This window comes from Gigantopelta aegis, chromosome 1, assembly GCF_016097555.1.
Source record: "Gigantopelta aegis isolate Gae_Host chromosome 1, Gae_host_genome, whole genome shotgun sequence".
Classification (NCBI taxonomy): Eukaryota; Metazoa; Mollusca; class Gastropoda; order Neomphalida; family Peltospiridae; genus Gigantopelta; species Gigantopelta aegis.
Genome location: NC_054699.1, coordinates 33,055,550 through 33,079,730, shown reverse-complemented (window position 1 = coordinate 33,079,730; position 24,181 = coordinate 33,055,550). Strand labels below are relative to the sequence as shown.

The following is a 24,181-nucleotide window of genomic DNA, read 5'->3' as shown; positions in this document are numbered from 1 at the left end:
GTATAAATTTTACATTTAAAACATTATGCATGTGATAGCAGGTGTCTTCTGTTGCTTGGGGTTGTATTTAAAACCTATACTAGACAGCGACACTGCACCTTTAACAGCGCTACGCGTAAATCTATTTTACATTCATATCACACTGTCGTCACGCTTGCGAACAGTTTATTTAAATAGCAGCTGCGTGTGAAACTTTGCCGTGTCGTCAGCCAGTGTTTTTATCTTCATATTTGCATACCGCGTAATATTTTACTCTTCTAAATACTGCCTGTTGATTTTATTATCTTTAAAATAAGACACAGATTTACTGCAATATTTTTATACAAAAACTTCAGAGGAATGTAAACCGCGGGCTTTAAATATAGTGACCCCATGTGGCTATGAATGGAGACACTGCCAACAGAGATTATCCAATGAAACATCGTGTGCTACATTAGGACTCAGCCAATGAAGGCCGGCGTAAAAGAAGACGAGAGAGAAAAAAAAGAAAAAGAAAAAACCTTAACCACAAACACCTGTGGGTTCTTTTGTGTGACATAAGTCCGTAGTATGTGCACGGCCGGAAAGGAGCGAAGATTGAGAGCCGGTTAAGTTTGTGTGATGATCGATCCCCAAACCGGCTATGAGGAGGGTGACAGTTTGGGGATCGCTGTGCCTGCTGTTTCTAATGTGGATGATTACTACCGGTGTGCAGGCCGACCCGCAACTCATGGGACAGTGCTATGCGTTCTGCGTGACCCGCTTCGTCGACCAACCGAAAACAAGGCAGTTGGATACACAGGTGAGATCGAAAACACAGACACAAACACGAATAACCGGCTTCGGTGGCGCAGTGGTTAAGCCATTGGACTACATGCTGGTAGGTACAGGGTTCGCAGTCCGGTACCGGCTCCAACCCAGATCGAGTCCTTAAGGGCTCAATGGGTAGGTGTAAGGCCACTACATCCTCTTCTCTCTCACTAACCACTGACCAACTAACAACTAACCAACTGTCCTGGACAGACAGCCCAGATAGCTAAGGTGTGTTCCCAGGAGAACGTGCTTGAACCTTAATTAGATATAAGCACGAAAATAAGTTGAAATGAAACAAGCACATATGTACAGTAGTCATAAGGTTTACCGTACGCTGTGTACTTCTGTTTTGCGGTACTTTCGTATAAATAGGTGAACCCGGTGTAGCCAACAGTAGTTTTGTGAAGTCGATAAATAGTTCGGTTTACAATTCAGTTCAGTTTATTGTACAAAAACAGCTTCACTGGTTAATAAGTAGAGCTGATTTCAATCAGATTGGGACTGCTCTCTTTATATACAAAGACAAAACTTAATTACTAGATCAAAAATAGCAGGACCGGGGTAATTTAGATCCCTGTCATCCTCTTTTGGTAGTCACTTATGGGACTAGCTCGAGTACTCTGACGGTAAGAGAGCCAGACAGACATTTGAGCGGCTCTCTTACCGTCCAGAGGCGGATAGGGGAGGGGGGGGGCTGTCCCCCCCCCTAAATTTTGCGATAGTTATAATTTTATTATATATTAATTTTCATTTTTTTACGACCCCCCTCCAAACCTCCCCCAAAGTTCCCTTGGCATTCCACCTCATATCACTGGGGTCCACCCTAAATAGATTTTCTGGATCCGTCACTGCCGTCAGAATACTCGGGCTATTAAAGGACCTTATGCCGTGGAATGTTTTTTTTGTGTTGTAGTACTTTTGTATTAATAGGTGGACCCGTAGCATTAATAACAGTTCCTTGGATTGCTCATTGTGTACAAAGGCAAAAATAGGAGGGCGCGGTCCCCTTGGATCATGTCAGGGCCGCACCCTGATCAAAATTCTAAGGGAAGTGGGGTGAGGGGCACTACTTTTTATAAGCAAATTAAATACTATACAAATTAAAAGGACATTCCCGAGTTTGCTGCATTTTTAAAGATGTTATCGACTAACAGAGGCTTTTTAACTATTGCAATTACATATTAAACACATTTTTCTGCATTAAATATTAGTGGATGTATATTAAACATGTTTCTGATCGTTCTAATATTTATACTAGATTAAATTTCATTTTATTTCCTAAAATATGTTTTTTCGAAATTATTGGAATACAAAATCCAGTTTGGGCTTCTTACAAATATTAAGACGACCAGAAACACATTGAATATACAGACACTGATATTCTAAACAAGAAAATATATTTAATCGCAGAAATATTTTATTATTGAAAACTATCTTACAATGCAGGAAACACGGGAATGTCCCTTTAAACCTTCAGATGTGTATGTTATTTTCTGGAGTAAAAAAAAAGGTGAGATTCTCATGGGGGAGGGGGCAATCAGCTCTCGTGCTTCCGCCCCCTCCCCCTCCCCTCCCGGAGGGTACGGCCTTGCCTATATTATCTTCGCATGGTTGTCACTTCTTGGGTTCACGCAGTCGACGTTTGTGCCGTGGTACTTTTGTATCAGTAGTGTGACCTTTGACATTAATGCAATGACACTGTGTAGTTCTTTAGAGTCAATAAACAAGACTGCTCGTTTTATACAAAGACAAAAATCAATTATAGGCCAAAAATAGGAGACCCTGTCCTCCTTGGATCCCTGTTATCCTCGCATGGTTGCCTCGGTGGTGTCGTGGTTAAGCCATCGGGCATAAGGCTGGTAGGTACTGGGTTCGCATCCCGGTGCCGGTTCTCACCCAGAGCGAGTTTTAACGACTCAGTGGGTAGTTGTAAGACTCTTCTTTCTCATTAACTACTAACAACTAGCCCGCTGTCCTGGACAGACAGCCAAGATAGCCGAGGTGTGTGCCCAGGACAGCACGAAAATAAGTTGAAATGATTGAATGTCATTTCTTGAGTTTTACGCTCTGGGTGTTGGTGTTGTGTTATTTTCGTATTAACAGAATAATCTGTAACTTTAATGTAGACCGCGCATGGTAGTGAAGTAATATTAGGTTCACGCTGCGGCTGTGGATTTGTGTGTTGTTGTACTTTCGTAATATTATTTCATTCCATACATCTAATAAAAATATGCCTTTACTAGCGCTATTTGATACTAGTATTATAATGAGACCCAATATATATGCTACAGGCGTTAATTAGTGGCTAGTATTATATATATGCTACAGGCGTTAATTATTATAGCCCGGGTACCCTGATGGTAAGACAGCTAGACGAACATTTGGACAGTTGTTAACACTACAGTTTTAACAAACTGTCCAAATGTCCGTCTAGCTCTCTTACCGTCAGAGTACTCGGGCTATAATTACTAGATCAAAAATAGGAGGACCTGGGTCTCTTTAGATCACTCTGTTCCCCGCGTAGTAATCACTTATAGAACTAACGCTGTGGATTTTTACTGAGGTATTTTCGTATTAAAAAGGAGAACAGTGGCATGCAGGTTCGTGCAGTCGATAAACAAGACTCATCTCTTTTTATACAAAGGCAAAAAATAATGACTAGAATAAAACTAGGAGGACTCGGACACTTTTTGTCCACTACATCTACTGACAACCGAGTTTCACATTCAGCTGACGGCAGATGTATCTGACGAGTCACTAGGGCAAATTGGATCCCTATTATTCACGACTGATGCTCATTTCAAATCTGGGTCTTGCACTGTGGATTTTCTGTGTGATGCAGTACTTTCGTATTAAGACGTTTTTCTGGCGCTGTACACCACGGATACCCAGCTGGTTGTGGTGCCTTTATTGCCCAAGACTCACCCGCTTTAAACAATAACTGCAGCCGTCTGTCTGAACAAACAGCGCGCGCTTTTTGCTATTTCGCCGTCTGCTCAGCTGGTTCTATCCTTTCGTGGTCCAGGATAACTGGAGGACTTTCTAAAGAGAGTGTTTCGAGTTTACTGCCATTGTAAGATGTTACATATAGTCTTTTTAACGACTACGATTATATATTTATTGTGTTTTCCGGTTTACTAAAAAAGAAAAGAAAGAAATGTTTTATTTAACGACGCTGTCAACACATGTTAACTATGGATATATGGCGTGGGACATATGGTTAAAGACCACAGAGATAATTGGAGAAAAAAGCCCGCTGATGCCACTGCATGGGCTACTCTTTCCAGTTAATTAGCAGCAAGGGATCTTTTAAACATTATCCCACAGACAAGATAATACTAGTAGGCCTACATACCACGACCTTGGGTTGTGTGGGGTTTTTTTTATTTTTTTTAATATTTTTTTTTATTATTATGTTTTTTTTTTATGTTTTTTTTTCACCAGCCGTCGGGCAGTGTCTGGAACGAAAAACCACACGATGGTCCCACCGACAGTGATAGAAGCTACACTGACCGCGCATCAGGCGAACACATTTCCAATGGGTTACGTCCCGCCCCTCTAGTTTACAATGTCAGTGTCAATATATTCACTGACAGGACTGACCGATGTGTCTGATGTTAAACCGGATTCAGTTTGAAGACAGAAGTATCGGGTTAAACGCCGTGTTTCTGATCGGTGTAGTGTTTGTAGTAGCTCAAACTTCATTTTGTCCTAATAAAAAGCAGGAACCTAAGTGGCCCATGCCTTCTGTTTGTGAATTAATCATTGATTTTACCTCTGTGTAAGGTTTGTATATTTTCTACGCCCGTAGTAATTTCAGCTACTACAAATATTACGATGATCCCAAGCACATTGACTATACAGGCGATGCTGTTATAAAGAATTAATGTAGTTAATATGTAATTTTACTCGTTAGAAAGGCTGTTAGGCGGAAACATCTTACAAAGGAAGCAAACAGTCCAGTCTGAAAGAAGGAATTGTTTTATATAAACGACGCACTCAACACATTTTATTTACGGTTATATGGCGTCGGACACATGGTTAAGGACCACACAGATAGTGAGAGAGGAAACCCGCTGTCGTCACTTCATGGGCTACTCTTTTTCGATTAGCAGCAAGGAATCTTTTATATGCACCATCCCAGACTTGATAACACATACCACGGCCTTTGAGATATCAGTCGTGGTGCACTATCTGGAGCGAGAAATAACCTTTCCACCTTTCGTATGTGCCTGCCTTCTACAGATCTGTGGTTTAGACACTACTGTTTCTCAATGAATCCTCTTTTCAATAATGAAACTAATTTTAGCCTATCGTGTTACGCTAAAGCCATGGTAAACGTAAATCCTAATTGTTTTCTTCTCCGCTGACCATGAAGATAAAGGCCTGCCACCATTTTTTAATGGGAAATAAAGAAAAAGGTTTTGACCTTTTGAAGTGGCGCGAACACGATGGCGTACCTGCACACCCCTCAATTCAATTTGAGGGACGTAAAACACCCCACCACCCCCTCGCTTGTTGAACCACACCTTCACTCGCGTCACCGATTAGATTAAAAAGTGCGATTTTCTGCAACTTGATATATTGAGAAATGCTATTTTCTCCAGTTTAACATATTGTACGATTTTCCCATAACTTGACATATTAAGAAGTGCTATTTTGTCCTACTTGATACTGTGTGAAGTTGGATTTTGTCCAACTTGACGTATTGAGAAGTGCGATTTTGTCCAACTTGACGTATTGAGAAGTGCGATTTCCCCCAAGTTGACACTTTTCAAAATTCGATTTTCCCCAATTTAACATTTTGAGGAGTACGATTTTTTCCACCTGTTTTTTTCTTTTCTTTTTTAACTTTTGAATTGTTATATCGATTTGGTCATCACGTCTTTCGTGTACTTATATTTGTTTATCCGATATACTCAGCTGGAAAAAAACGACAAGTCACTTGGGTGTGTCATATGAAACTGATCCACCAGAAGTGCTTCCTCATTTTTGTTTTGTTGCCAGTAGAAAGAAAACTGAAACCAAAGTTTGAAGTACACGTATTACGTGGACTGGACCTATCAGATGTGTACATGGTCCCTCCTGGTGTATCGCGTGTAAGTGTATCGAGTAATCGATATATTTAGGGATTAGAATAGAGACTATGAGATACCGATATAGGTCGTCACGCTTTGTCTGTAGATCAGATACAGACAGTCACCATTATAACTTGGACTGACTGCAGTGGGTTCATCGTCAGTAACATGTAATAGGATAAACTACAAGTGCGACCAAACCTAACATCATTAACATGTAGTCACCATCATAACTTGGACTGACTGAAGTGGGTTCAACATAATTAACATGTGATAGAATAAACTACAAGTGCGACCAAACCTAACTTCATTAACATGTAGTCACCATCATAACTTGGACTGACAGCAGTGGGTTCAACATCATTAACATGTGACAGGATAAACTACAAGTGCGACCAAACCTAACTTCATTAACATGTAGTCACCATCATAACTTGGACTGACTGCAGTGGGTTCATCATTATAGGATATTAAACGAGCTTTCATTTCGTAAGTGAAATTCCCTAAAGCTCATGACAATTGAAAATTATTTCACTCGGGACATAAACATGATACGAAATGGTAGCGAGTTTAATATCCTATTTATTACCCATAATCGATCTTAATTTATATCACTCATCTCGTTTCGTTGACGTTCCTGTAAGGTTGTAGTACGCCAATCGATGAAATCATCGTATCACTTTGATATCTACCAAGATATTTTAACTATACGACTTGGACTGACAGCAATGGGTTCATCATCATTAACATGTAGTGTATTATGTAGAATAAACTTGAATTCACAGCAATAGATTCGACCATCACGCCGATGATTAATAAATAAATGAATGTGATCTTGTGGTGTCGTTAAATAAAAGAAACTTTTAAACGTATCAGAATTACCAAATTTTATTTGATATCCAAAAGCAATTGATTAGCAGTAAATCAATGAGGTCTAGTGGTGGTGTTTAACGAAACAAACCTTTTAGTTACTTTCATATCAGAATTACCAAACTGTATGACATCCAACGCCAATGACAGGGTTCATACCCAGTCTGGAAATCCTTCAAAAGTATGAAATTTATATTTTTAATTTTTCAGGTCTTGAAAAAGTATGGAAAACAAAAACAGAACAATTTTGTGTGCAAATTTGAAAAAGTACGGAAAACGAGCAAATTTCAGTAACTTGCGTAACGTCGCCCGAACGAGATCTCCTTTCACACGCAATCATTAACATTCGGAAGCTAATCGGAAGTTTCCGATTTTATACACTTGCTGTGTAAGTAAGTCTGGAAAATGGTTTAATGCAGGGCTCGAAACGGCCTGTGGCGAGGTTGTCAAATACGACCAGTGTCCTGTTTGGGCGACTTAGTTATTAAAAATAATGGCGTTAGTCACCCAAATAATATTATCTTCTTTAGAGCTATAACATATTAGCCACTATTAATATTTGTATTCCACATTAAAATCTTGCTCATGGTTCACTTACCATAATTTGCCATCATGCATTATTATTTTTTGGGCCACCATATTTTTTGGCGAATTTCGAACCCTGTTTAATGTGTCTTGGAAAAGATATGGAAGGAGTATGGAAATTAGTTTTGAAAAAGGTATAAGCCCTGCAATGATTAGTAGTAAACCAACGATGGCTAGTGGTGGTGTTTAACGAAATACAACTTTAACTTTGCGGGTCAAACTGTATTTGTTTTCAACTAGTATTTTGTTGGGCCATTTGGTACGTCAACATATTTGCACCTTGCCTTTAAAACATGGATCGTTAATCCACCGAACAAACTGGTGTGTGACTCATTTTCCGTCCTACGGGGACATACATCAATGACTTGTTGTTTTGACACATTCATTCTGTTGCCTGTGCCTCCATACATAAACACTGTACAATGTGGGTGATAACCTGTTCCCGTATCAGATCATGTAACAACACCGCAGAAACAAAATCCTCCTAAAGTGTGATGGCTTATAAAGCATCAATCCTTTTTTTTCTCGTGAAATTGTCGAGTTTTTATGCCTTCTCAGCCAGAGCTCCACGACTGGTGTATATAACTGCTTTCGAATTTCGGTAGCAGTAGCGGACGCGTGTTTCCTTTCTAAATATCTAGATCATGTGACGCAATAGTAACTACAATGTTGTATATAAAACTACAAGTCATGGTTTAACATGTACTGAGGAGTCATTAAACAATCTTTCCTCTTTGTTGCAGCCATCTTGAATTTCCAGGAGTTACACTTAACATGCATCTGATGGATTATCTACACCAAATGTCAAAATAGTCATGCATATGTAACTTCATAGCCATAATTTAGTATGTGTTGATGTATCGTTAACCAACGTTTTATTTCCTCTGTGTGGCAGCCATCTTGAATTTCCAGGAAATATGTTAAGCTTTACAAGCGTCTAATAGGTTATATGCACCGAATATCGAAATAGTCATGAATAAGTAATTATATACAGTTCGGCATGTATTGAGGTGTCATTAAACACATATTTCTTTCGTTTACATGGCGGCCATCTTGAACGTCCAGGAGTTAAACTTACCATGCGTTTGACGGATTTGGATGTCACTGGAATGTTACTGTATGTTTTTTGGAGTCTGCGATCCCTATTATGAGGATGTTCAAATAAGTGTGTGTGTGTGTGTGTGTGTGTGTGTGTGTGTGTGTGTGTGTGTGTGTGTGTGTGTGTAAGGCCATTGCATCAAATACTCGCTCTAAAATCACTAATCATAATTGTCCATGACAGCGAGTGGTTAATGCCATTAACTACTCGCTGTCATTTCCAGACTGCCCAGATAGCAGAGGTATATTCCCCGAATTGCGTATTTGAATCTTATTTGGATATGTACTAACAGGGATATGTGTGGTCTAACCAGTGCCTCATGGCTGGTATAAAAAAGATATGTGGTATGTGCTGCCCTTGGTGTGGGAAACTCCATATAAAATGTAACTTGCTGCTAATGGAAAAATGCAGCGAGTTTCATCTGAAGACTACGTGTCAGTCATCAAATGTTGGACCTCCAATAGCTGATGATTAATAAATCAATGTGCACTAGTGGTGTCGTTAAACAAAACACATTTTAACTATAAATGCAGACTACGTGTCAGAGTTATCACATATTTGACATCAGTAGCCGATGATTAATTAATCATTGTGCTATAGTAATGTCGTTAAACGAAACAGAGGGGCGGAACGTAGCTTAGTGGTACAACGCTCGCTGATGCATAATCGATTTAGGATCAATTCCCGTCGGTGGGCCCATTGGGCTATTTCTCTTTCCAGCCAGTGCTCCACAACTGGTATAACAAAAGCCCTGGTATGTACTATCCTGTCTATGGGATTGTGCATACAAAAGATCCCTTGCTGCTAATCGAAAAAAGTAGCCTATGATGTGGCGACAGCGGGTTTCCTTTCTCAATACCTGTGTGGTCCTTAATCATATGTCCGAGGCCATATAACCGTAAATAAAATGTGTTGAGCGCGTCGTTAAATAAAACATTTTCTTCCTTCCTTTAAACGAAACAAACTTATTACTTTTAACTTTTTAACTAACACTTTAGAATAATTAAATTATTTAACATAGTGAACTGTAAATTTATATGTTGTTCAGTGTTTAAGATCCTTAAGGGACATTCCTGAGTTTGCTTCACTTTTTAAGATGTTATCGACTAAAAGAGACTTTTTAACGATTGTAATTACACATCAAGTATATTCTGACTACAATATTAGTGGCTTTATATACTCTTCAAAAAAAGAAACGCAAAAGGGTACAAATGGGTTATAATTCCGATTTTATGTTTCCTACCGGTTCATGCTTTGTGAATATAAGGTCATTGCATGTCCCAAACACATTCCATCGGTTACATTCGATAAAACGCAGCTACTGTACAATAAAGTTCCAAAATGTGAATATTCGCAAAAACGCAGCCACGTGCAAACCATGTCACCACTGCACGTGCGTTGTCTGCACGTGCAACATGAACACCGACAGTATAAAAGTGCAGGGTGTTCGCTTGCCTGGCCTCTGTATCTGGCCGACAGTTGACAATCCAGGACATGCCACGTCTCAGTGAACCGCAGAGAAACAATGCCATCGGCCGACTAGACGCAGGCGAATCCAGAACGGCCGTTGCCAGGGCATTCCATGTGTCCCCAAGCACCATCTCCAGACTGTGGGACCGTTACCAGCAACATGGATCAACACGTGACCTCCCTAGATCCGGTCGACAACGGGTCACTACCCCCCGGGCAGGACCGCTACATCCGGGTACGCCACCTTCGGGAACGATTGACTACTGCCACCTCCACAGCCGCAGCAATACCAGGTTTGCGCAGGATATCCGACCAGACCGTACGGAACCGCCTACGTGAGGTAGGAATTCGTGCCAGACGTCCAGTTCGAGGTGTCATCTTAACACCACAACACCGTCGACTCCGACTGCAGTGGTGCCAGATTCATCGACAATGGCCTCAACTGCGATGGAGACAGGTGTGGTTCAGTGACGAGTCCCGATTTCTGCTCCGACGTCATGATGGAAGATGTCGCGTGTATAGGCGTCGTGATGAACGTTATGCGGCAAACTGCGTGCAGGAAGTGGACAGATTCGGCGGGGGTAGTGTCATGGTGTGGGCAGCCATCTCACACACTGGCAGAACTGACCTGGTCCACGTGCAGGGCAACCTGAATGCACAGGGCTACATTGACCAGATCCTCCGGCCACACATCGTTCCAGTTATGGCCAACGCCAACGCAGTGTTCCAACATGACAACGCCAGGCCTCACACAGCACGTCTCACAACGGCTTTCCTACAGAACAACAACATTAATGTCCTTCCTTGGCCATCGATATCACCGGATTTGAACCCAATTGAGCATCTATGGGACGAGTTGGACCGACGCCTCCGACAGCGACAACCACAGCCCCAGACCCTGCCCGGGCTGGCAGCAGCCTTGCAGGCCGAGTGGGCCACCATCCCCCGGGACGTCATCCGTACTCTGGTTGCTTCAATGGGCAGGCGGTGCCAGGCAGTTGTCAACACACGCGGAGGCCACACCCGGTATTGACTCCAGATGACCTTGGTGGTGTGTCCTATCACTTACTCACAATGGACTAGAGTGAATTGTGAACAATCCTGCAACATTTGGTAATTATCGGACTCACCATTCAATAATTAAATCAATTCTCCAAATGTTACGACAATGTGGTTTTGCGTTTCTTCTTTTGAAGAGTATATTAAACGTGTTTCTGATCGTTCTAATATTTGTATTAGGTTAACTTTCATTTTAGTTCCTAAAATATATTTTTTCGAAATTATTTGAAGACAAAATCCAGTTGGGGCTTGTTACAAATATTAAGACGACCAGAAACACATTGAATATACTGACACTGATATTCTAAACAAGAAAATATATCTAATATGTAAGTTTAGTCGTAGAACTATTTTATTAGTCGGAAACATCTTACAGTGCAGCAAACTCGGGAATGCCCCTTTAAGACTCTTGTGGTTATCTCACTGAATATACATGCACGTACTCTTTACTTCAGCCTCAGTGTTTATTCAGTAAATGTGCGGCTGACCACGGGCAGGTAGCTGGATGTTGTAACAGTATCCGAGGATCCGCCCATACTTGGACACATCTGGGTGTTGTTGTGTTGTGTGTGTGTTTTTGTGTGTGATAAGATTATTCAGTATATTCATTGCTATTCGCTGGCTGATCCCTGACGACTACAGGCAGATACTCCATGATCCAGAAAGGCCACTTGAACATTGAAAACCGAGCAGTCGCACGTGGTTGGAATACTAAGCCGACCGGGGGCGCGCCTATACTCGACAGTCGTCTGTCGCATGACACTGCACAATTCTCGCCACAAAGGAACTGAAAATAACCAGTGTAGCCTATTCTGAGATTTGTCAATGCGTTTTTTGTAGTGCAGCGACCCGAACGCGACGAGGCTAGCACGCCATCTTGCTTTCGGCAATTTGCAACGGTCGATTTTTGACCTCGGCGTACCTGGAAGTTTTCAGATTGTCGGGATTCGCCGCTTGACGTGCGTGCAGTCGCTTTGCAGGCACGCGTGCGCGGGTGTGCATGACACAGGTGTTCCGGATGGCTTGGAACGGGTGCGTGTGCAGCAATGTTATTTGGTGGGAGGGGTCCAGACCGTGGTGTGTGACATGTTTAGGGACGGGTAGGGGATGTCCAGCAATTCTTCCCCAGAAAAATGTATATTAAAAAGAAGAAAATTCGCTTGACCAATGTGGGGGTGGGTGTGGGTTGGGAGAGTTCGACCCTGACCCCCTCCCTCCGTGTCCTTACGCTGTAATTGGTTTCAATGCGTGCATGTGGTGTGTGTGTGAGAGAGAGACAGAGAGAGAGAGAGACAGACAGACATACAGAGAGAGGGGGCAGAGAGAGAGAGAGAGAGAGAGAGAGAGAGAGAGAGAGAGAGAGAGAGAGAGAGAGAGAGAGAGAGAGAGAGAGAGAGAGAGAGAGAGAGAGAGAGAGAGAGAGAGAGAGAGAGACGTACGCACACACAGGCAGTCAAATAGACATGTATGTATACACATTGTATATGATTAATGTCAAGCATATGTAGTCAACTGTTAAAACAATGTCTTTGCTTTTGGCAATGGGCGTGTTCGTACGCGCGCGTGTTTAGTATATACCCGGTTTGTGTATATGTGTTAAAATGTTTAGTATATGTTAAAGCGTGTGTCGAATAGCCAGTAGGTGAATACCTTCGTGTGTGCGTGTGTGTGGCCTGTCTAAGCGTGTGCGTATCGTGTGTTGTAGATCGTGGTACCACAGGGCGTTAGCGTTGCTGGCGTTGTCTTTCGGTTCACGAGTCTTCTTTGAGTGTAGGTAGTTATCTTTGTACCACCAAACTCATGGGTGTGTTTCTAGGCGCCTATTGAACCGGATTCACTTCATTCATAACTCATACCTGCTTCAGGTAACTTAGACTTACCGCAGGTACGCCTGTGGATTGAATATCAGGGATATGACATACTAGATACACTGTGGATACAATATATATTGAAAATGATATATTTTTTTTTTGTTGTATAGATGCATCAACACGTTTAAAATACGGCTATTTGGTGTGTAACGTGGCTATTTTGATAGTTGATAGTAACACACACACACACACAGAGAGAGAGAGAGAGAGAGAGAGAGAGAGAGAGAGAGAGAGAGAGAGAGAGAGAGAGAGAGAGAGAAAGAAAGACAGAGAGAGAGAGAGCGAGAGAGAGAGAGAGTGAAGGAGAGGGGAGAGAGAGATAGTGAGTGAGGGAGAGAAGGATAGAGAGAGCAAATACACACACACACACACACACACACACACACACACACACACACACTCACACACACATATATATATATATATATATATATATTACTAGTGGTCGCTAGTGGTATTTTATTTAGCATAGTCCGACCTATATCCGAAACTATTTGACAGTGCCTAAGAATTAAAAGTGAGCGACATGAATAGCACGTGTACAGTCTAGGGAGCGTAACCTTCTATGGGTAAGGTGTGTCACGGGTGGAAACGTCACCTGAGGCTCCGTTTGACACCAGATGGTATTATTTTCTCGTTCAGCCCGTTATGAAATGCTCGTTAGGGCTGGGCGTGTTCCCGGCAGGCGCAGTCCCATTCAATGTCGTACCAGGCATACGCGTTCATGAAAGAATCTCCAACTCTTGTCTTGAATACAAATTATCTCATTTCTTAGCGGAGCTTTGTAACAGTTCCAATAGCTAGCAGGACTTACTTATGAAGAAGAAAAATTACAGTATATATTTAGCGTTACATTTTAAATAGAAGAAAACATAACATTTAGGTGCATAGCGACAAGGCGTGTGTGCACTCGGCGTTCAGACATTTAAATACACACGTGTGCATGTTAATTGCGAACAAACACAGAAATCGCTATGCATAATGTTATACTGTAAATGCTTAGAAATTGTCCAAGATTTGATACCGCTAACAAAAACTTTTTAATAGCTAAAATTACATATTGAATACAAACGTGTGCATATTAACAGTGAACAAACACAGAAATCGCTATACATAATGTCATACTGTAAAATTCTTAGAGATTGTCCAAGTGTTGATACTATTGCTAATATGTATTTCCACTAACAAAGACTTTTTAATAGCTAAAATTACATATTGAATACAAACGTGTGCATATTAACAGTGAACAAACACAGAAATCGCTATACATAATGTCATACTGTAAAATTCTTAGAGATTGTCCAAGTGTTGATACTATTGCTAATATGTATTTCCACTAACAAAGACTTTTTAATAGCTAAAATTACATATTGAATACACACATGTGCATATTAATAATGAACAGAGAAATCGCTACACATGATGTCATACTGTAAATGCTTAGAGACTGACAAAGGTTTGATACCATTGTTAATATGTATTTCGAGTAACAAAGTCTTTTTAATAGTTAAAATTCCATATTGAATACACACATGTGCATATTAATAGTGATCAAACAGAGAAATCGCTATATATAATGTCATACTATAAAAATAGAAGTTAATAGTTAATACTTAGAGATCGTCCAGGGTGTGATACTATTTCTGATATGTATTTCGATTAACAAAGTAAAGTCTGTTTTATTTAACGACGCCACTAGAGCACATTGATTTTCTAAACCTTGTCATCGACTATTGGACGTCAAACATATGGTCATTCTGACACTGTTTTTATCTTATCATCGGCTATTGGACGTCAAACATATGGTCATTCTGACACTGTTTTTATCTTGTCATCGACTATTGGACGTCAAACATATGGTCATTCTGACACTGTTTTTAAGAGGAAACCCGCTGTCGCCACATAGGCTACTCTTTTTACGACAGGCAGCAAGGAATCTTTTATTTGTGCTTCCCACAGGCAGGATAGCACACACCATGGCCTTTGTTGCACCAGTTATGGATCACTGGTCGGTGGAAGTGGTTTACACCTACCCATTGAGCCTTGCGGAGCACTCACTCAGGGTTTGGAGTCGGTATCTGGATTAAAAATCCCATGCTCGACTGGGATCCGAACCCAGTACCTACCAGCCTGTAGACCGATGGCCTAACCACGACGCCACCGAGGCCGGTCTTCGATTAACAAAGACTTTTTAATAGCTAAAATTACATATTGAATACAAACACGTGTGCATATTAATAGTGAACAGAGAAATCGCTATACATAATGTCATACTGACTGTAAATGCTTAGAGATTGTCCAGGGTTTGATACTATTGTCAGTATGTATTTCGATTAACAAAGACATTTTAATAGCTAAAATTACACAATGAATACATACGTGTACATATAATACTCTTCAAAAGAAGAAACGCAAAACCATATTGTCGTAACATTTGGAGAATTGATTTAATTATTGAATGGTGAGTCCGATAATTACCAAATGTTGCAGGATTGTTCACAATTCACTCTAGTCCATTGTGAGTAAGTGATAGGACACACCACCAAGGTCAAGGTCATCTGGAGTCAATACCGGGTGTGGCCTCCGCGTGTGTTGACAACTGCCTGGCACCGCCTGCCCATTGAAGCAACCAGAGTACGGATGACGTCCCGGGGGATGGTGGCCCACTCGGCCTGCAAGGCTGCTGCCAGCTCGGGCAGGGTCTGGGGCTGTGGTTGTCGCTGTCGGAGGCGTCGGTCCAACTCGTCCCATAGATGCTCAATTGAGTTCAAATCCGGTGATATCGATGGCCAAGGAAGGACATTAATGTTGTTGTTCTGTAGGAAAAGCCGTTGTGAGACGTGCTGTGTGAGGCCTGGCGTTGTCATGTTGGAACACTGCGTTGGCGTTGGCCATAACTGGAACGATGTGTGGCCGGAGGATCTGGTCAAAGTAGCCCTGTGCATCCAGGTTGCCCTGCACGTGGACCAGGTCAGTTCTGCCAGTGTGTGAGATGGCTGCCCACACCATGACACTACCCCCGCCGAATCTGTCCACTTCCTGCACGCAGTTGCCGCATAACGTTCACCACGACGCCTATACACGCGACATCTTCCATCCTGACGTCGGAGCAGAAATCGGGACTCGTCACTGAACCACACCTGTCTCCATCGCAGTTGAGGCCATTGTCGATGAATCTGGCACCACTGCAGTCGGAGTCGACGGTGTTGTGGTGTTAAGATGACACCTCGAACTGGACTCTGGCACGAATTCCTACCTCACGTAGGCGGTTCCGTACGGTCTGGTCGGATATCCTGCGCAAACCTGGTATTGCTGCGGCTGTGGAGGTGGCAGTAGTCAATCGTTCCCGAAGGTGGCGTACCCGGATGTAACGGTCCTGCCCGGGGGTAGTGACCCGTGGTCGACCGGATCTAGGGAGGTCACGTGTTTGATCCATGTTGCTGGTAATGGTCCCACAGTCTGGAGATGGTGCTTGGGGATACATGGAATGCCCTGGCAACGGCTGTTCTGGATTCGCCTGCGTCTAGTCGGCCGATGGCATTGTTTCTCTGCGGTTTCACTGAGATGTGGCATGTCCTGGATTGTCAACTGTCGGCCAGATACAGAGGCCAGGCAAGCGAACACCCTGCACTTTTATACTGTCGGTGTTCATGTTGCACGTGCAGACAACGCACGTGCAGTGGTGACATGGTTTGCACGTGGCTGCGTTTTTGCGAATATTCACATTTTGGAACTTTATTGTACAGTAGCTGCGTTTTATCGAATGTAACCGTGGGAATGTGTTTGGGACATGCAATGACCTTATATTCACAAAGCATGAACCGGTAGGAAACATAAAATCGGAGTTATAACCCATTTGTACCCTTTTGCGTTTCTTTTTTTGAAGAGTATATTAATAATGAACAAACAGAGAAATCGCTATGCATGATGTCATACTGCAAACAATAGAAGTCAACAGTAAATGCCTAGAGATTGTCCATGGATTGATCAGATATCATTGTTGATATGTATATTTCGACTAACAAAGACATTTGAATAGCTAAAATTACACAATGAATACATACGTGTACATATTAATAATGAACAAACAGAGAAATCGCTATGCATGATGTCATACTGTAAACAATAAAAGTCAACAGTAAATGCTTAGAGATTGTCCATGAATTGATCAGATATCATTGTTGATATGTATATTTCGACTAACAAAGACATTTTAATAGCTAAAATTACACAATGAATACATACGTGTACATATTAATAATGAACAAACAGAGAAATCGCTATGCATGATGTCATTCTGTAAACAATAAAAGTCAACAGTAAATGCCTAGAGATTGTCCATGCATTGATCAGATATCATTGTTGATATGTATATTTCAACTAACAAAGACATTTTAATAGCTAAAATTACACAATGAATACATACGTGTACATATTAATAATGAACAATCAGAGAAATCGCTATGCATGGTGTCATACTGTAAACAATAAAAATCAACAGTAAATGCCTAGAGATTGTCCATGGACTGATCAGATACCATTGTTGATATGTATATTTCGACTAACAAAGACATTTTAATAGCTAAAATTACACAATGAATACATACGTGTACATATTAATAATGAACAATCAGAGAAATCGCTATGCATGGTGTCATACTGTAAACAATAAAAGTCAACAGTAAAAGCCTAGAGATTGTCCATGGACTGATCAGATACCATTGTTGATATGTATATTTCGACTAACAAAGACATTTGAATAGCTAAAATTACACAATGAATACATACGTGTACATATTAATAATGAACAATCAGAGAAATCGCTATGCATGATGTCATTCTGTAAACAATAAAAGTCAACAGTAAATGCCTAGAGATTGTCCATGCATTGATGAGATATCATTGTTGATATGTATATTTCAACTAACAAAGACATTTTAATAGCTAAAATTACACAATGAATACATACGTGTACATATTAATAATGAACAAACAGAGAAATCGCTATGCATTATGTCATACTGTAAACAATAAAAGTCAACAGTAAATGCCTAGAGATTGTCCATGGACTGATCAGATACCATTGTTGATATGTATATTTCGACTAACAAAGCCTTCTCTTTGTGACAGACCGTGGTTTTTGTTAACACTACGACGTATTTTGTTCTCTACCGGCCTCGGTGGCGTCGTGGTTAGGTCATCGGTCTACAGGCTGGTAGGTACTGGGTTCGGATCCCAGTCGAGGCATGGGATTTTTAATCCAGATACCAACTCCAAACCCCGAGTGAGTGCTCCGCAAGGCTCAGTGGGTAGGTGTAAACCACTTGCACCGACCAGTGATCCATAATTGGTTCAACAAAGGCCATGTTTGTGCTATCCTGCCTGTGGGAAGCGCAAATGAAAGATCCCTTGCTGCCTGTCGTAAAAGAGTAGCCTATGTGGCGATAGCGGGTTTCTTCTAAATAAAAAACAGAAACCAGTGTCAGAATGACCATATGTTTGACGTCCAATAGCCGATGATACGATAAAAAATCATTGTGCTCTAGTTGACTTTTTTTAAAAAATTCTTTTAGAGCAGTTTTATTTTATTTTATTCTGTTAGAGCAGTTTTTTAAATTTTATTATTGATATTTAGATTGTATTATTTAGATTGTATTGTTTAGATTGTATTATTTAGATTGTATTATTTAGATTGTCCATTTCCGTACATTCGATGTGTTTCTGTTCATCCTAGTGTTTTCAATACCATTTCTCACAGTTTTAAATAAATTGTGCCAAGTACTAGTATCAAAAAGCGTTGAAAACACAAAGGCTAGTTAAATTATTTAGCTTGATGGGCTAGTAAAACACCCACGAAAACCCTGCCAGGCATATGATTGGTGTTGGGTTTTTTTCCAGAAATTGGTCAAAGTCTGCCTCATCTTTTGTTGCTTCTGGCAAAGGATGGTAAAAATAAAACAGGTAACTACAGTCCGTTCCATCCTTCTACAAGTGTTTATTTTGTGAATAATTTCTGTTTGGTTTGACATAAGAAGAAAAGTAAATAAAAAATAAAAAAACCCACCCAACAAAAAACCCCAACTATTTTTGTGTACACGTTACAAAACAATCGGCTCAGAAATAAATAACTTATAGAAAATTCCATAGTATTCAAAAAGGCGTTCCCCGTGGGACGGACTATAGATATGTTTTTTTATAGAGCTGCAACTATTCCAGACCTACATGCAGGTATGGCCTTGGATAATAACTTTATGAAACATTTCTGATTTTTAAAAATCTTTCAATCCGTCTATAAGAATTATAAAAGCACTAGACTAAGAATAACGAGGTTAGGTGATATACCGAAAACAGATGTGTTACTAACTGCAACAACTACTAGTATATTAAATATGCCCGACGAGTTTTGTTATAGTTGCACGTGACATCATATTATAGAACATTTTAGAAATGGATATTCTAAACAGTATAATGTAAGAAATGTCTGATTTACAGTATTAAAATCAGCTGTAATACTGAAACATATGCCGTAGTGTTTAAAAACTAGGGTCTGTCGCTTTAAAATATAGCTGCCATCTCCTAGGATTTATTTTCCGAGTTTCCATTAAGTCGAAATATTTGAAACCGGCCTTTTTGTGACAGTTAATAATTCGAATACTCCAGATATAGACGAATTTGCAAATGTTTAAATGTACACAAAAGCGTTATTTAGATGGATCGACGGACACGTTTCGTCAAAAAGTAACTTTTTTTCTTTCCTTGGTGATAGATTGTTAATGACCTACTAGTTTCGAGCCGCAGATGCGTATAAATCACCCATGCGTGAATTAGAATAGCTAGTCGTTTGACGTTAGCTGAAAGGAAAGGAATGTGAGTTTTTTTATTATTTAAAGCAGCGGTCTAGACGTCTACTCCAATATATTTTACTAACGTTAAAGTTTGTTTTGTTTAACAAAACCACTAGAGCTCATTGATTTATTAATCATCAGCTATTGGATGTCAAATATTTGATAATTTTTGACTCGTCTTATATGAAACTCAATACATATTTCCACTAGCAGCCAAGGATATTTTATATGCACTCCCCCACAGACAGGACAGCACATACCACGACTTTGATATTCCAGTCTTTGTGCATTTGTTGGGACGAAAAAACAAACCCAGTCCGAGATTGGTCCACTGATGTGGTTCGATCCTACGGCGCAAGCACTTCGGGCAACCGCTCTACCGATTGAGATAGATCATAGCCCCCAATACGTTTTACTACTGCGAAAGTGTTAATGCCATAGTGTAGTGAGTCGACATTTAATAGCTAAGAATATATACAGGGTATTTTATAGTCACACCTCCTCCACCCACCCAAATCGATATCTCATCGAGTAATGTTTACGGTTTCATATCTTACGAGTCGCGCATGTGCAACGAGTGTGATATAAAATTGCAAACTGCACCAAAAATTAAACGAAAAGTTGATGATCTACTGACATTGTCTACTTAAATATATGTATTTAAAACATACTCGAGCATGTAGATTTAACCATATTTCAGAACGAAGGTGGTATTTCATGAAAGAAAGGGAATGATATTCGTTTTAGATGTATCAGTTTATTTGTATTACATTTATGATAATAGCAAGTGTCACTGGATAAAGTCTACAAGATTCCGATTTTCAAATTAATGTGTGGATATCATAAGTGAGTGAAACATTAAAAAACTGAACAAGAAAATACAAAAACAATGTAACCCAGGACCTTTTAATTCATGATCAGGGGCAGTGAAAATAAAGTTTAAACGTTCATGCCCCCGATGATATTCAGAAGGCCAACAATTGAAAGCGCTTTTGTTACACCAAGTATATTTTGTTGTTTCTTTTAAAACATTTTATTCTTCACACACACACACACACACACACGCACACACACACACATACACACACACACACAGAGAGAGAGAGAGAGAGAGAGAGAGAGAGAGAGAGAGAGAGAGAGAGAGAGAGAGAGAGAGAGAGAGAGAGGCAGACACACGCACACAGACACCCACGCACAGACAAAAACACGCGCGCACACACACACACACACATACACACACACACACACGTCTATGAAAACATGAACCTAACATGTTTAATGCACCCATACCATCAACATCCATACCCTTTTTATGATGGTTGCTACACGTCGCTGGGATCAAAGTGCAAGCGATTCACTTTTAGGACAGTCTTCCGTCCCCACCCTTACCACCACCCCACACCAAACACAGACCGACAAAAAGTGGCCATCCCTTGACGCATAATTTCTTCCATAGGGCGTGGCCTCTGAACTCCCTCTCGGGGTGAGAGGTGTCACCGATCGCCTAACAGATGGTCTGGTTTCGTGAAAAAAATATACAATTCTCCGTAGCCGCCAGTCATGCTATGTAAGCTTGTAGCGAGATGACACAGCAGAAATATCCCGCTGATAAACACTGGTGTATCGAGTTGGTATATTGTGTTCGTCCACTGGCCTGTGACGTGGCATTCTACAACCAGCCGTATTAAACATTTGACATATTCAGTCCAAGGCAGATCTAGAAGGATGGGGGGTGGGTCACAGGGGTCTCGTATAAAACATGTGACATATTCAGTCAATGGCAGATCCAGATTGGGGGGTGGGTGGGGGGTCACAGGGGTCTCGTATTAAACATGTGACATATTCAGTCAATGGCAGATCCAGATTGGGGGAGGGGCGTTGTCACAGAGGTCTCGTATTAAACATGTGACATATTCAGTCAATGGCAGATCCAGATGTGTGTGTGTGTGTGTGTGTGTGTGTGTGTGTGTGTGTGTGTCACATGGGTCTCGTATTAAACATGTGACATATTCAGTCAATGGGGAGGGTCACAGGGGTCTTGGATCGGGGGGGGGGGGGGGGGCATGGGTCATGATACCTCCCCCGCCTCTTTGAAGTGCCATTTTTACAGATTTTGTTTTTAATTCATCATTTGTAATGTTATTAAAACACTAAACTGCCATGAAAACGCGTCCATGGGCATCTTTATTTTAACATTATCAGAGGTGCTGCATATCTCCCCCTCCCCGAACCTCCGCCGCTTTACAGATCTCGCTATCATTTTGAGATCGGCTTATTTTCCTTCGACAAACTGAGATTGCCCTTTTTAGAATTTTGTGATACCCCATTACAAAATCCTGGATTCGCCCTTTATTCCTCTTATTCTTTTCCCAAATACCTCCCAATAAATTACCGGCTTTATTGTAATTGCTCCGTCACGAAGACTAGTTTTTTTCTTCTTCTTTTCTTTTCATTTCGCAAGAGGGCACAGCAGCAATGCAGCTACCACATTTAAACCATCGACATCAATGTAACAATCAATGTTTCAAGCATTTTTATATATAAAAAGGTTTGTTTGTTAGGGCCGTACCCTGCTCCCTGAGAATCTCACTGGGTTTTTTTTTACTCCAAAAAAAATAAAATAGCATACACATCTCAGGGTTTAATTTGTATATTGTTTCATTTGTTTATAAAAAAAAGTAGTGCCCCCGGCCCCCCCCCCCCCCCCCCCCCACCACCACCAGGATTTCGATCAGGGTACGGCCCTGGTTGTTTAACAAATCTTTAAGTATTCATTCATCATCGACTATTGAATATCAAACATTTGGTAATTCTGGCATAAGGGAAGGGATATTTTATATGCACTTTCTCACAAGCAGGACAGCACATCCCACGACCTTTGATATACCACTTGTGAGGCACTGATTGCAATGGTAAAAACACTCATCAGCTATTGGATGTCACACATTTGGTAATTCTCATACGTAGTCTTCAACGGAAACCCTCTACAATGTTTTCATTAGCATCAAAGGATCTTTTATGCCCGTTCCCACAGACAGGACAGCATATACCACGGCCTTTAATATATCAGTCGTATAGCACAAGTTAGTGTGGGAAAAGGTACTTTTACAATGATAAGAAAATATAAGATAAAAGTTATTGCATGTAAACATGTTTCTAATACTGCTTATGTACGTTGTATACAGAATGCCAATCTGATTAAAATTAGCTCTACTGGTTTACCAGTATATGTTCCAGCATTGCGTGGACTCCCATGTGCAGGTGACATTTCATCTATAAATAACAATTTAAATATCGACCATTTAGACTTTTATAACGTTATTCGGGAGCATACCAATTCTAAAAATACTGGGCGAGACTATTAATGCAACAGGCGAACAGGGGAAAAAGTGCAGTAATAAACTCTGGATTGTATACTAGTATAAACAGTTTTTATGGCTATACCATCACGGTTGGGGTTTTTTCGTCTTGAAACGAATTTTATATCAAATTTTATATTGAAATTAGTTTCCGGCATACTTCGTAATTCACTCGAATAATTTCGTATACCCTCGGCATAATCCCGAATGTTTTCAAATTCTTTTCAAATCACTGGCATGCTTTTGCAAGTAAGGTTTTGATTGGTCGAATGAAAGGTCAACTGGACATGATCTCCAACGGGCTGCTGTTAGATCCACATGTAATAGTTGAGCTAATTTTAATTAGATTGACAGGTTCCTGTTTTGCATCCAGTTCTATATAGTGTATTATGCTATTACTTGGAATGCTTACATGCATCCTGTATACAACATACATAAGCAGTATTAGAAACAAGAAACACACATATTATGTACATGTCAGTATCATGTGTACTGTTTATATCTGTTGTTTCAGATAAGGGTTATTTATGCATACCTGTATATTTGTAGTAAACAGGGCTATTTATACATATTGTTTCAGATAAGGGTTATTTATGCATACCTGTATATTGTAGTAAACAGGCTATTTATACATATTGTTTCAGGTAATATATATTGTTATGTATACCATTATTTTATTTGACATAGCTGTCGACATTTTCTTATCTACCTGTCTGTCTCTGTCGGTCTGTCTGTCTGTCTGTCTATCTTATATATCTGTCTGTCTTTGTGTGTGTCGGTCTCTCAGTATATATATATATATATATATATATATATATATATATATATATATATATATATATATATATATATATATATATATGTATCTGTCTGTCTATCCATCTATACAGCCATCCATCCATCCATCCATATGTCTCTCTGTCTATCTGTCTTTTTATCTATCAAATTGTCTATCTTATCTCATCCATCCAACCATCCATCCATCCATCCATCCATCCAATCTAATATATCCATCCATCCTCCATCTATCCATCCATCTAATATATCTATCTGTCCGTCCATCCATCCATATCTGTCTGTGTCTGTCTATCTTTCTGTGTCCATTTATCCATCTATATTTTTCCATTCATATATATATATATATATATATATA

General features: G+C 40.4%; 1 protein-coding gene across 1 annotated transcript in view; it reads left to right on the top strand.

The window, feature by feature from the left end:
* Positions 1-486: 486 nt before the first annotated feature.
* Positions 487-24,181, top strand: part of LOC121373990 (anosmin-1-like) — a 59,878-nt gene continuing 36,183 nt past the window's right edge. Inside the window, exon 1 of the mRNA XM_041500849.1 lies at positions 487-781. Coding sequence (XP_041356783.1) covers positions 623-781 — 159 coding nt within the window. The 5' untranslated portion in view covers positions 487-622. The remainder of the gene's footprint in view (positions 782-24,181) is intronic.